The 15,348-nt window shown below is 49.2% G+C and overlaps 1 protein-coding gene across 1 annotated transcript in view; it reads right to left on the reverse strand.

Annotated features, from left to right (window-relative positions):
* Positions 1–1,148: 1,148 nt before the first annotated feature.
* XYLT1 (xylosyltransferase 1) overlaps positions 1,149–15,348 on the reverse strand; it is a 303,508-nt gene continuing 289,308 nt past the window's right edge. The window contains exons 11-12 of the mRNA XM_023616263.2: positions 13,038–13,371; positions 1,149–7,534 (exon numbers count right to left, since the gene is read on the reverse strand). Of these exons, the coding sequence (XP_023472031.1) occupies positions 7,212–7,534; positions 13,038–13,371 (657 nt within the window). The 3' untranslated portion in view covers positions 1,149–7,211. The remainder of the gene's footprint in view (positions 7,535–13,037; positions 13,372–15,348) is intronic.

Below are 15,348 nucleotides of genomic sequence, written 5' to 3' on the forward strand. Positions count from 1 at the left end.
CACAACCCAGCCACCTGGGTACCCTCTACCCATGGCCTTCAGGGGCCACATATAAACATCGTCATGAGACCAACTGAAGGATGGAGACCAAGTCCTCCTAATTACTTGAGAAGGTCTCACTGGGGATAGGAAACCTTGGTTCTAGTTCTAATGAGGATGCTACCATGATGCTACTATCTTGGTAGCTCTGGGCAAATCACTTGACCTATCCGAGTCTCCGAATCTTTACCTATGGAATAGCGGGGCTGAAATTTGGACTTTCCCACGAGAAATCTGAGTTTCCATTTCTGGATGTATTACTTAAGGTAAGGCTAGCTGCTGTAACAGATAAATTCTCAGTGGCATAAGACAATGTATGGTTATTTATTTTCATGTCATCATCAAATAGTGGCGAGTAGTCAGGTGGCCTTCCGTGTGGCTATCTGAGGGCCCGGCTCCTCCTATATTGTGGCTCTGCCTTCCTCTAAGTTGAGAGCTATGTGAGGTTTCAAGAAGAGCAGTAGAATAGATTAACTAATAAATGCCCCAAATCAAGATGATTCAAAACACTTGAGCTAGTAAACGGGGAAGGAGAAAGAGAGGAGGCTCTCATGGAACGTTTTTTGGGCCAGGTCTAGAAGTGCCTTCCATCCTTTCCACCCACATTCCATTGGCCATAAGTTGGTCACATGACCACCCCTAAGAGCCAGGAAGTCTGGGAAATGTAGTCTAACTGTGTGGTGAGGAGGCAGGGGAAACTGGTTTGCTACATAGTCAGCCGGCAGGGTGTATAAAACTGTCGACCACTTTGAATGGCAGTCCCTCCTCGCTATCCTCCATTTAAAAAAGGGTTTAAAACCATTTACGTCTTCCTCACCCAGGGGAATCTTTTACAGGAGGGTGTTGCAGTAGTCTAGTTGAGAGATGACAGCGGGCTTGATTAGGGCGTGTGTCCACACATCGGGTTTTCCCAGGAGAGGCTCAGTTTATGCCTGCGGTCTCAGCAATCCATCCACTTGATGCCCATTTATTCTCAAAAGTAACGCAGTTTGGACGACAAATTATATAGTCACTCTAACACTAGGGGACGGACAGGGCAGCGAAGGAAAGAGAATAGAAGATTGCGTGAAGACGCATGACGTTGCTGAAAAGAAGCCACAGGGCCACTGTTCCATAAAGACAGTATTTTTTTTTTTTTTATTTTAAAATTCTGCATCTGAAAACACAGTATGACAGAAAGCATTTATATACACCTGCCGTGTTTTTGGTATGATACAGTATTTAATACATCCACTGTTTTCTGCAAAAAATTTTGCTTTGTCAGACAGAAACAAACTCCCCTAGACAAAAAAATACAGCTAAGGCACAATTTCGTTGTTGTTTTTCTGCTAAATGAAAAGACAGAACAGGTGCAAAAATGGGCGGGTAGTGCAATTGTCCGAGACTCACATTTTCTACCGCGAGGAAAAGCATTCGGATGATTGGAATTTTTATTACTGGTCAATTTCAGATAGTTCAATATCTCTTAAAATACTCCTTTAAATAAATAGCAAAATATCTACATCTTTCAGTGTGTGCCGTTTGAATTCTCTCTTTTTTTTTTAAAACTTTATTTACAGATTCTCTCTTTTTTAAAATCAATACATTACAAAATATTTCTGTACAGCTTTATGCATATTATGATCTATAACAAAATAGTTATTTTTAAAAACTATATCACAACATGTCTTTGAAAAAAAATGAGGGGGACGGTAATAACTTATTGTGAGGCCTCTAACAAAAAATACCCAAACAAATGCTATTGACGACATAATATTAAAAAAAAAAAGATGGAAGGACTACAAGGACGATTGCGCTCGATTCCAGTGAATTTCCTATGAAAACCCTGGGGTTGTCTTTGGCCTCCATCAGCCCTGGAGCGATGGGAGGGAAAAGGCGGGCTCTGAAAATCGGGAACACGAGATCCCTTTGAAAACACTGCCCATCCGCTGGGAATAGTTAATGCTATCACTTTCCAGGCGGGAAGAATGAAGCGATAAATTGAGAAAGTCTCCTATTTACCCTTGAATGAAGTACAGAAAGTCACCAAGTCTTTGGGGGACGGGGCGGGTTGGAAAGCCGATGTGAGCACTCTGCCAGTAATTAAGCCAGCCCATTAGAGTTGCAAAGTGCTCTCGGAGTGTTTCAGGACCTGGCTGAGGTTTAGATGAGCACCCAAGCCATCATTTTACCCAGAGGTAAAATCTAAGAATATTTTTCTTGAAGACGACGCTTCTAAGCAATTTCTATCGCATCCGCAAACGACAGATGGGCAGCACCTCGCTTACGAGGTGGCCACCAAAGCTTCAGGATGCTCTTTCTTCTCGGATGTTGGCGGAAATGGGAGGCAGAGGGTGGTCAGCTTACCAAAAATAATTTTAAGGCCACATTTCATAAAGGAGGAACCTAAGGCTTTTATGGGGGAGGGGGAGGAGGATAAGGAAGTCAGAGGAACACGAGGAATGGAGAAGATGGAGTTAGGAATGGGGGTGGCAAGAGGCAGAACCTGCTTTCTGGTGGGGTCTGTGGGCCGTGGCAGCTGGAGTACTCGCAGCCCGGTGCAGGGGCAAGGGAGGGTCACGTTCTCCCCGCGTGGGGCTTGGTGAGGACAAAACCAAAGACAATGTGAGGGGTAGACACAGGTGGCGCCTGAAAGCCCGCCTCAGTCTTAAGAGGGGCCAATACAGTATCTTGTCTGCAAGGTAAAAAAAAATAATCTTCTGAGACAGAGACAGAGACAGAGAGAGAAAGAGAGGGAGAATTTGCATAGATCGTACATTCAGCTCAAGCACATTTTGGACCCCTTTATTTCCCACCCAGGTAAACTTCTCAGCAGACACAATGAGGTAGCGCCTGTGCCAGACCCATGGGCAAAGGAAGGTGACAGAGGCAGAAGCAAAGAGGACACCCCATGACCGCGCACAGCTCCAGGATGCTTCCAAACAGGCTTCCAGAGATGTGGCAAGGTGGCTGCTAAAACTTGGGATCTGGAGAGTCAGGCTGTTTGACACACCATCCCCTCTCCCTGGATCCTCCCCTTGACATCTCTGTCTGGACAGGATGGAATTCTGGAAGGCATGGACCCAGGCACTTGGACCCCCTTATGTCTACAGGGCAGCAGTCAGGGTCTCCAAATTCTGTTCCATGTTCCCTTTAGCACAACTGTGTTGGGACCAGGAAAGCTGAACAAGCCTGTTCTCACCGGAAGCTTCTCCTGTCTCTTTGGGTTGGGAATGACCCTTCAGAGTTCAACATGAGCTATTCTCTTTGCCCATTCTTTTCTCCTCCACCAGTGAGGGCAACGCCTAATCTCATTGTAAACCACCTCTGCAGAGAGCACAGGTTGCTGGCCGTGCACAGGCTCTTTGCCCATACTCAAAAAGAAAATCATTGCTGACACTTAAACAATCAAATTTCCTATAAAAATGTGGGTTTCTGGAAGATTCCGCTACACTGTGCCTGCATTCTTACCTGCAGTGACAGACTGGAGCTGAGTGGCAGCTGCTCTTTTGGGATGTGTCATGTGCACGCCAGCAGACCACAGACCCCACAACTCCCTATTGTCTTATACCAATATGTTAGTGTCCTGGACCCCACAGACATTTGTGACCCCTCCCACAGAGTGCGGCCTTTGCCAACAGCTGTTTCTGGTATACCTCCCTTGGATGCTGGGAGGGGGAGTGTGTGTCCTGAGTTCCCCGTGAACTTGGCTGTGAAAGGGGTCTTTGCTCACGCCCCACACCCAGCAGCTACTTCTCTCCTGTCCTCTGCATTCACTCGGCAATAAGATCAGTGTTCCAGCCAGTGTCCTCCTTGCACCTGTAAACTAGGGAACCAGAAGGAGGCATGATCCACACAACCCAGGCACGTGCCCAGAGTAGCTGTAATCCACCTCTCCTGGGGGCGCTTGTGTGGTCTTGCTCATCCTCTCTAAACTCCATTTGCATCTTAAAAATTAAACTAACAATGGGAAATGAAGTCAGAATGACTTCTGATCCGACCAGAAAGACTTTTGTCCATAAGGGAGGAATGGGTGCAACTGGTTAAAACATGGGGCCCTGGGAAATTGCTCCCGTCCTCCTTAGGGACACGCTGCTCTGTGCATGGCCCAGGAAGTGGCAATTGGGAAAGTCGTCTGCCTCCTGAGCTCCATTTCTGCCTAAATATCCCCGGGCTGGCTGGGAAATCGTACAGAGGGCCGCAGCCTACTGACTGCTTCTACTCCCCTGAAACGGACCCCCGAGTCCCCTCTGAGCCCTCCTGAGGTCCTGGGACCTGGTCAGTGACTCGGCCGCAGTCGCTATGCTTCTGCAGACCGTAACAGGGTTTCCAGAGAGCATGGTCTCAGGCTGCCTGACCCACGGCCTCTAACAAGTCAATCATTCTCTGGCAGATAAAAAAAAAAGAGAGAGGTAAACTATTTTCCCTGGGGAAACATTGCCTTTTTTTCAAATCATCCTGGGCTGTGTTTGGAGTTCTTTCTCTTGTTTTTTTAACGAATGTAACATCCACAAAGTTAATGTCTGGTCCAAAAACAGAGATCACAAAGGAACACCCTGTGTGACCGCTCAGCTTCCCGAGTTCCTTGCAGGGACTGGGGAGTGAAGCCCGGGACAGGAAGGGGTTGGGGATCTTCCCCAGAGGAAGCCAGCTCTGCCTCTTCTCCACTTGTTCCAGGATGAAGAAAAGTCAGCAGTGCCAGTGGGTGCAGGAGGGGTGCCATCTTGGAGTCTGTAGGCTCGCACTGTGCATGGGGACGTGCCAGGGCTGAGCCCCCAAAGCCACTGCAGATGACCCCGTGGAAAACACAGAGTCCTAGGGGTCTGGCGAGGAGGGTGAAAAGGGAGCCCCCTGGGCAGCTTCAGCAGGCTCAGGGAGATCCTGGCCAGAGGCAGAGGCTGAGGGCAGAGAGAGAGGATGTGGCTCGGGCCTCTTGGCTCCCACAGAGTTTGTAAATCCATTTAGAGAGCATAGGGGTTTTCTGAGAAAGCCACTCTGAAGTCACTGGGACCACTGCTGACGGTGGCTCTCTCCTGGGCTCTCCTGGCCAGGTAGGACACCCACCCTATTCCTAAAATGGGTCTCTCCTCCTCACGGGCTTGGAAGCAGCCCGTTTCCCTGGGTCACCTTGTCACGTCACATGGAGGCCCATGGTTAGACTGGCCATTGAGGGTCAGCAATGCAAGAAGCAGGGATGGCTCAGGAATCCCAACCCCCACCCCAAACTGGAGGGCCAGATGAGGCTAACAGCCTGCCTGAGGAAAAGCAAGGCTCCAATGTTCCCAAGGGCACCCCACTTTAAGCCAGTGGATGATGCTGGCCACAGCTTTCTCCTGTTGGTGTCACATCTGCTTTTCTCTGAGGACAAGGAGAATGTAGGGCAGAGACAGAGAGAAACAGAGAGAGAGATAGAAAGAAAGACAGACACGAGGGAATGGGGAGGGGGGGGAAGGGCTGGGGAGAGGGGGCCTTTTGTGAATAAAGGCAGCTTCAGTTAGTAAGATAACATAATTGACAAGCTGCAAAACAGCACCTACTAATTAGTCATTGACTAAAACATATAAATAATAAATATCTAAAGTGTCCCTTCTCTCTATCCTCCATTGCCCACAGGACATCCTGCCTTGCTGGGAGGGGCGGGGGCGGTTTAGGGGGCAACAGCTGTCAGGTCATCGGGAGTGGACTGCAGTACCTTCGAACCCACACTGGAGAGAAACATGAGGCCTGGCTCTCCACGGGAAGGACAGTATGCAACCAGGGTGGGACTTTGCCAAGGGAAACCTGTCCTTTGGGGGAGGGTGGGATCAGAGGAGGAAGAGGGGCCTCTGGCAGCGGGGCTGCCCGATGAGCAGGGGTAGCCCTCCAAGGGGCACATGGCAAGGACACCCTTCAGGTTTCCGGTCACTCAAGCAATTGGAATAATACTATCGTTTAGGTTGTAAAGAACCAGTTTCCCATTTTGACGCTGTAGGTCAGACGGGCCCGTTGGCACCTCGGATAAGGAAGGGCATGAATTTAAAAACCAAATCTGAAATGCTTTTTCCTGGATGTGAAAAGTCTGGTCCCTGCAGTTTGGTCACTCCCAACAGCACCGAGTGTGCATCTCACAAAGGTCGAGTGTGCACTCACAAAGGTCTGGAGTGCCCGACCTCGGAACGGAAGGGCTCAGGCAGGCGACGACGGGTATTGCTGTGTTGTCCAGCTCAGGAGGTTTGCTCCAAACAGTCTATGTGAGTTGCATGGCCATGGTCCCCCAAGTTCCCACTGTCCATGATCAAAGAAGTCATGGTCTTGGTCTCCTGGCCTGTGAACGGCTGGGAGACTGGACGCTCATGCTCATAAGCATCCTCTCATTTCTGCCTTGAGGGAGGGTGCCCTGGACATCTGGCAGTCACATTTTGGGTGGACGATGGCCATGTCACATCAAAAGGCTTTCCTGCTCATCTAGTTACTAAGGAGGACGGCTCAACCCGACAACCCGAGAAGGGCTGGTGGGAGGCTCAGAGCCCTCCGGAGCCTACGACCTGCCGGGGGAGGGGCCCATGCGCGTGACTGTCAGTGCCCTGTCCTTGAGGGCTGGCACAAGCGTTTCCTGGCCCAGAGAGGCAGGAAGATGAGCCGAAGGGCGGGGCTGAAGATAACCTACCACCTGGGCAGTGCTTTCCAACTGGGCTTTGCAGAGCCCTTGGGTTCTGACGAGGTACCTTAGGAGATGCCCTTGGCAAAGGGACCACCCGGTGGGCTGAGCTTTGAGAAAGAACCTCACACTCCCCAGCTTCAACCAGAGCAGCCTGGATATCATCTGCACCTCCAACTTTTACTTACGACTGCGCTTGGTAAACCAAGTTCTGCTGCTCAAAATAAAAGTTTGAGAATCTCTTGTCTGGGGGCGGGGGTCGGGTCATCGGACGGGGAAGACAAGGAACCTATAGGACTTGAGGATCAACCAGAAGAGGTAAGACCACCACGGCGCCGGGACTGAGCCATCCCCGCCCCCAGTGGCCAGATTGCCAAATGCAGGTCATTGGCAGACCCTGCTTTGGCCTCCAAATCTTCCTTCTCCATCATTCTATGGCCAGGAGGGCCCCCTCTCACAAAAGGCACCCCCGGGGGTTGGAGGCCAGGGTCCAGGCCCCACCAGCCCTCTGGCTGCTTTCCCTTTGAGATCCACCACGGCCCATGCGTGCCCGGTGCTACCTGAGCCGGCCATCTGGTTTGACCGCCCCCAGCTCTGACTTGGGGTCGGGGCTAAAGGAGCTCCAGGCTGTCTGGCTGCAGGTCTGCATGACTGGGCAGGCGGTGGGGCCTGTGGCACAGATGTCCATGGCGGTCCACATCCCGCCCACCAGCGAGTCCAGCCAGCGCTCCAGCACGGCGCCGGAGGAGGCCGCGTTCCTGCGAGCCTGCTCCACCTGCGCGGGGCTGACAGGCAGACTGAGCACAGGGTTCAGGCTCTGGAAGCTCTGCTCCATGTAGGCGCTGCGGGGGGGCCCGTTGTGCAGCTTCAACGCCTCCTCTGAAAGCCAAAGGGAACAATGACATTCTTAGAAGGGCCAGAACTGGGCACCCGCGGGGGGCCTGAGACCGCTGGGTGCTTGGCATCACCATTCAATTCACGCCACAATCTCGGGGGAAATCTTTCAGCAATCCATCCCATCGCACGGATGAAGGGACTGAGCCAGCGAGGGCATTCCTTCAACAGTTATGAGCCCACTTTGTGCAGGGCGTGGTTCATTCATATATTCATTCAACACACCCTTATGGAGCACTTCCAATAGTCCAGACATTCATTTATCCAATACACACTTTAAACACCCTTGTGCAAGACATGCATTCAACACATATTTTCTAGATATCTACCATCTGCAAGGCATTCATTCATTTATTTATTTGATAAAAGATTTACGAAGTGCTAGGCTCCATTCTGTGTGGGGGAGCGAACCAGACAGTCAAGGAGACCACACACCAGTGGGGGGAGACTGAGGACAATAAACAAATAAACCAGTAAATAAATAAGATCGTTTCACTCAGTGCTAAGTGTGATGAGGGGAATAAATAGGCTACTGAGTCAGTGCAGGGGGGTGGCAAACCTTGGGCCGAATCCGGCCCACCACCTGTTGTTGTAAATAAAGTTTTATTGGAATGTGACTATGCCCATTGGTGTACCTATTGCCTATGGCTGCTTGTGTGTTACCACAGCGAGCTGAGTAGTTGAGACAGACACTGCATGTGGCCCACAAAGCCCCAAATATTCACTATCTAGCCCTTTATGGTAAGAGCTTGCTGGCCCCTGGGTCAGAGAGTGATGAGGGTGCTTAGATGGGGTGAGTAGGGGAGACCTCTCCGAGGAGGTGACCTCTGAGCTGAGTGCTGATCAATGTGAAAGAAGAAGCCACATGCAGATCTTGGGGAAGAGAATCGCAGGCACAGGGAACAGTGAGCATGGGGCCTCATGAAGCACCTTCCCCAAGTCACCCAGATAGTGAGAGTGGGAGCCGGGGTCTGAGGTGGGTTCTGTTGACCTCAAAGCCTGTGAGGAGCCCTGCTCTTGGGTGCTGAGTGCCCACCATGAACTCTGCATAAGGCACGGATTTCGGCTTCCATCCACGACGTGGTGGGTGAAGGGACCTTAGCAAGGAGTCCTGGGATGCAGGCAGCTTGGACCAGAGTGGGTGGGTGGGAGGTCCAGCTGGCTCTCCTAACAGCTCCGCCCTGCTGAGCACCAGGGTGTCACACGACAGCACGGAGACTGTAGTCAGGGGTCCGCAAGTCCCACACACCAGGGGGGTGACTTCTGACTTCAATGCCCCTGCCTCAGTTTCCTCATCAATAAAACAGATGGAGTACTAATACCTTCCTCATAGTTCTGTTTGCAATGATGATACGTGTCGACTCATAGAAAGTGCTTAAAATGGCGCCCGGCATGTACCAAGGGCTGGGAAAAGCTGAGCTGGGATCGTTAATGTTGGTGTTAGTACACAATCCTCAAAACCATAGGCATATGCACACACAGAAAACTACAGGGCTGGTTTATCATCCCTATTTCCCAGATGGGGAAACAGAGGCAGCTCTTGTTAGAGACAGGTCTGGGGTGAAATCCAGGACTGGCTGAGTCCAAAGCCAGAACTTGTCATCACGATACTGTACCACAGGCTTGTCCGCCCGCTGGAAGCTAAAGCAATGGTTTTTCATTTTATTTTATTTTTTAATTTGGGAGGCAGTCTTTCAAAGACTTGGTTCCCCCCTCTGTAAAATGGGGATACTCATCCTTGCACCAGTTAGACCCACAAGGCTGGTGAGAGGCTGAGACAGAAGTTCACGTGCTTTGTAAACAGTAAAGTAATATACAAATGAGACAGACCGTGACTGTTTCTGGGGCTTAAAGATGGGGAAGGAGAAGGCGCAGACGTTTAGGCTGGAGGAAAGAAACTAGATGTTTCTATTTTGAAGAAGTTGCCACTCATTTTATTGCCAAATACAAGAATATATATATATATATATATATTTGGTGATATATATATATTGGTGAGGAAGATTGGCCCTGAGCTAACATCTGTGCCAATCTTTCTCTAGTTTGTATGCGAGATGCCTCCATACATGGCTTGATGAGCGGTGTGTAGGTCCACGCTGGGGATCTGAACCCGCGAACCCCAGGCCGCCAAAGCAGAGTACACAAACTTAACCACTATGCCACCGGGCCAGCCCCAAGAATGTATTTTTAAAAAAGACTGGCCAGTGGTTCTGGTGAGTTGCATTTTATCAAATCAGCTTTTGCTATACCGCAGATAGCTGGGGTTAGAAGAAACCTCTTTCTGAGACAATGCAGGGCTCAGAAGATGATGTCTCCTGTTTGCTTGATGGCAGCTGTCTCTCTCAGTGGCCACCAGGAGAGCCTGGATAATCAGCAGGCTATTTTCTAATTGGTATGGTCCTGAGAGGGGAAGTAGGAGGAAGAAAGAACGTATGCCTGCCCTTCTAAAAGCAATGGGAAAACTCAGTTGAATTGAAAGCATGCCTTGACTAACACAGCCAAGAAAGTCATTCCTTCAGCTCCCAAGGCCCAGGACGCTGAGGGCTCTAAGGCTCAGAGGGGAACAGGTGGGAGAAAGGAGACTAGCATGCGTGAGCACATATCCTGTCTTGCTATGATTTAGCAGAGCTCCTCTCTTTCAAGTTAGTTGGGACCGTATTTATAAATCTGGCCCCAGCCCACCTTTCCCTGATGCTAGCAGACAGGGTGGGCAGCGCTTGTACCATCTGCCAGGAGAAGAGTCTGTGCTTTCTTTGGTTCAGCTCTTGATTTCTCTACCAGAGCCTGTTGATGCCTCCATCTCTGCAGAGACAGGAGGCTGGGGAGTGGGGAGACATCCCAACTGACAAAAAGCAGGACGTTCCAAGTGAAAAGAGCAGCTAACAAACGTTTGAACACTGGGAACCAAATATTGTGGTTGATGCAGAAAACCCTTATGAAAAATGAGGTTAATGTGGGAAATGCTATTACAGCCTCAGCCCGCAATGCTCGCCTCTATAATTAAATTTTCCTCAATTCCACCTCATCAGATTTCTTGAGATTACTAGGGACGCATCAGTAGCAAATTAGTCTTGATGAATCATTTTACAAATTGCATCGCTTCCACCTTCGTGTTCCCTGTCATTGGGACATCGTTAACAGATACAATTACCGACGATAGGGGGGTTGCTTCCAGAGGGGTAAAGGGACCCCTGGCTCATCCTGGGCATGGGTGGGAAGAGCCTGCCATCCTTAGGAGCTCCAGGAGAAAAAACTGGAAAAATCAAGACCCAGTGAATGGGCCCAGGCTATTTTACTTGGGTGGGGGTGGATTTTGGACCACTCCTTTGTCTGTTTAACAGGTACATCTGAAGCAGAGAGAAGACCACCATTTCCATTCTTCTCTGCCACATCTGGCTTTGGGAACCCCTAAGGATGCCAAGGATGAAAACCTACTTAAGGTGACACTCAAGGGCCCTAAGTGGGTGGGCTCTGGCCCGGCTAGTTCTGTAGGGCCTGTCTTTTGCCTGTTTCATAGAGGAGTGGAGAAGCACACTTCCATCTTGAGAAAACGTGAGGTCTACATCTTTCTGCCTGCTCAGCACAGAGGGTAGCAGAAGCCGACGGAGCTCACTTCGACACTCCAGGCGCTCCCTCCCTATCTTACAGCCCCCTCTCCTTGTGTCACTGACTAAATAGCACCCAGCCCAGACCTCTTTTTAGCTAATGGAGGCTGTAATGCATTTCTGGCTTCTGGGTTTGTGATCTGTTATATGGAGATGAACAATTTGAAATACTGAGAGACCCGGAAATCCTGTTTCTAGGAATCTTATTTTATGGATGTCTGCGTGGGCACACACAACTTTAGGTTCAAGAATCTTCTTTACAGTGTTATCTGTAACAACAACAACAACAACCAGAAAAGCTATGTGTCCACCAATGGGGGGAGAGATAGATTGTGGGTCATTAACCCAGTGGAAAACTAAGCAGCTGGTCGTTTTTATGTATACTGACTAAAGAGAGTGAAAAAGGAAGTTTCACAGCAAAATGGATCACTCTCTTTTTGAAAAATGACAATGTGTTCATGATTTATTTTGTGTATTTATGTTGTAAAAGCATTGAGAAACTTCTAGAAGGATGCACACTAAACTCTTGGTAGTGGTTACTCCTGGAGCGAGGGAGCGTTGAGCAAGGAGGAAGAAGTTCCTCGTGACAGGAGGAGAAGAGGAGGAAATAGAAAAATAAAAGTAACCCTTTTGGATGAAAAATTAAAAAAAGGTAGGCATGTTAGGAGTCTGACACCCCTCTCTCCGCCCTCCATGCCCAGTGGAAACCACCATCCTGGATGTCGTGTTAATAATTCCTTTCATTTCCCCACAGCCTTCTACCAACACATAAATCTGGAAATAATACACTGTGCTATTAGGAATAATTCTGCTCCATTTCTGCACAAGTCTCCCGGGCATATACCTCGGAGAGGAATTTCTGTGCGGTAAGGTGTGTGTATGTTAAACTTTACTAGGAAATGCTAAACCATTTTCCAAACTCGTTTTCTCACTTTACCTTCCCACCAGCCCTAGATGGACGTTCATCATTCTCCATCCTTATCACCACACGATATTGTCTAACCTTTACACACCTCCCAACGTGGCGGGGATGAAGTGGAAATCTCTTTTTAAATGCTTTTAATTTGCATTTCTCTCTTTGTTCATGAAGCTGAGCATCTTTCTGTATGTGTGTGGGCCATTTATGTTCTCTCTCTTTCTTTTCTCTTTTCTATCAAGGATTGGCTATCTTTTTCTATCAAAGGACAGAGAGTAAATATTTTTGGCTTTTTAGGCCATGCAGTCTCCATGGCAACTACTCAACGCCTACAATGTAGTCCCAAAGCAACCACAGTCAACGTGTAAAGGAATGGGTGTGTTCCATTCAACTTTGTTCCAATAAAACTTTATTTACAAAAACAGGAAGTAGCTGGATTTGGCCTGTGACTCATGGTTTGCTCTGATTCATGAGATTTCTTTATCTATTCTGAACACAAGTACTTTTTTTTTTATGTGTGGCAAGTATTTTCCAATAGCAGGGGGTATTTCTTTTTATCTAATGTATCATATTTTTGATGAACAGAAATTCCTATTTTAATTATTATTTTTTAAACAGTTAAGATTTGCTGAAACTCAGTATCTGCTTGGGTTTATTTCCCTTCTTGTCTTAAATATGACAGGCCTTCTGGAAGTCCAATGGGAGAGCATCTAATAAAGAGGTATCTAATACACAGAGAGGTGACATCACTTCAGTGTGCAAAAACAAGTAGAAAACCAGAAAGGTAGAAAATTAGAAGGTTCTCTTTGGTGAATGAGCAGGAAAAAAAAATACCAAGGGCAGAGAGCACTATTCTCAAAGGTGGCCCACATGCCCCATGCCTGAGCAGCACTGCCTGGCCAGGCGAAGGACCCATCAGGTCCCGAGGGGTGGACTCTACCCCCGCAGAGACACTGGGAGTACTCACCCGGTTTGATGGGCTGTCTATTCGAGAAGGTCAGAGGTGCAACGAGGAACTTGGTCTCTGCAACCGGCACCCAGTGGTGGAGAATTTTCACCGTCCAGACCCCAGGCCTGAGGGGCAAGTTCAAAGGGGGCTTGTAGTGGGTGAATTCGGCAGTGGACTCAATCAGGATGTCGTAGGTGGCTGCGATGATGTTGACGGGATCCACCCAGATGACGGTCACGGTCACGTTGGGGCCTTTCCCCCACTTCTGCATGCCTACTGGCTCGTCCATGGGCCCCAGGAGACCTCCAAAGTTGCGGAAGAGCCGCTCCTTGGCATCCCAGTCGGTGCCGACCTGAAACAGGAGGGCAAATCCTGAAATCGCTAGGCTGGAACAAGGGCGCTGGGTCCCAGAGAGGCCTAGGATCCCGGTTATTGGGTGTCGTATACCCATTCTACAGATGAGGAAACTGAGGCTCCCACTAAATCACCTGCTCAAGATTGTACAAGTAGTAAGCAGAAGATCCAGGATTTAGACCCAGCCTGGGGGATGACAAGGCCTGTTCATTAAACCTTTGGGCCTCCTACACCCAGTATATGGTTTGTGCTTTAGAAACAAAACCAACCACGCGCAATGAATGAATAAATGTCCACTTGCAGGCCATTCCAAGGAAACACACACCCCGCCGCTCAACAGGTACAGCTGGTTTCCACTTTTGTCCTTGGTTTCCAAGATTACGTATCTCCATTTAGTGTAGTCATTGGGAACAACAGTGGAGCTCAGGCTTTGGAGCTGCCCTGTCATAAGCTAGGAAGAAGGAGAGCCCTCAGCGTCGCCTCTCACTGGCATGAGTTCAAATGGCTTTCGTAAGAAGAGACAGCTTCAGCCTCCCTAAAGCATTCTGAGCTGGACCCCAGGGATGGACCATGGCTGTACATCCATCCTTCCTGCCAGCCAGCTGGCTGTGGTGTGGCTTCGACCCCTCAGGAATCCACTCTTGGTTTCCCTCCTTCCACCTTTGCCGTGTGCAATTATTCTCCACCCAGTAGCCAGAAAGAACTTGTGACACATCCTCTCGCTGCTCAATGCTCCCGTGGCCTGGTCCACGGCTCGTTCTGGGTGCCTAAGCACTGTGTTAGCATACAGTAGGCGCTCAATCAATATCGGTCGAAGGAACGAGTGAATGACTTGACCCCAAAATGAATTAACTGGGTAGATCCGATACTGAGCTCTGTTACTATTTCCAATCAACTTAAATTAGGGGTCTTCTGCTCCCTTAGGAGGTTTAGTGTTTCTGAACGCACAGCACGTGGGCATACTGATAACAGACAGTGAGCCACTGTAAGGCTTGCACAGCTCCTTCCCATGACCAGCATCTCTGATATGGGTGCATGTGTAGGCTGGGGCGCAGGTGTGGGTATATATGTCTACCCCCTGAGAAGATTTCATATGCGCAGGGCAAATGGGAGTGGGTTTACTCTCCTGGTGTTCCAGCCACGAGTTACTCTGTCCATCCTTTACCCAGGACACAGAGCTCCATGGCTAATATTTACCCAGAGGTTCCAGTGCACCAGGCCTAATGCTAAGCGCTTGGATGCATCAATTCATTGAATACTCCCGACTCCATGAAGAGGAGACCTTTGTCATGATCCTCATTTCACAGATGAGGAAACAGGCTCAGAGCAGTTAGATAACTTGCTGTGGTCAGTGAGAGGGAGAGCCAGCCTGGGGACCCAGGAAGTCTGACCCCAGGGGCTGTGTTCTTATGCACTCTTCTATATATTACCTCCCATTCATTCACTCACGAACTCACTCATTCATTCATTCGTTCATCCAACACACACGTGCCGATGCCTACCACCTACCAGAGCACTTGTATACATTCATAGGCTCACACCTCGCTTCAAGTCTCTGTCTTTAGAACCAGAGCCTAAACGTTAGGATTGAGGAGCCATCCTAAGGGGATCAGAGGTAGCGATTGCTGTGACATTTCTGCAGGGGCGGCTGTCCCTCCTAGAATTATGAAATCCTGGCATTTTCTGCCACCCTGTGGATTAGCAGGGACTGGCTGCTCCTGAGGACCCCTGGTACCTGGCGCAGTAGCTGGAACACAGTAGGAATTAAAACAATACTATTTATTAAAGAAAGAAACGCATGAGGGAGCAGGATTCAAGCTAGGTCTCAAGTCTTAGAGATTTTTCTAAAGCAACCCGATCCTTTTACTTTACATACAATCTTTTTCGGCTCCTCATTGCTCCCAAGTCCAGTGTCTTACCGTGTCCTGCAAGGTCTGGTCCGTTTTGGTCCGACTCCAGCTTCGTCTCTAGCCTT

The sequence above is a fragment of the Equus caballus genome, chromosome 13 (assembly GCF_041296265.1).
Source record: "Equus caballus isolate H_3958 breed thoroughbred chromosome 13, TB-T2T, whole genome shotgun sequence".
NCBI lineage: Eukaryota > Metazoa > Chordata > Mammalia > Perissodactyla > Equidae > Equus > Equus caballus.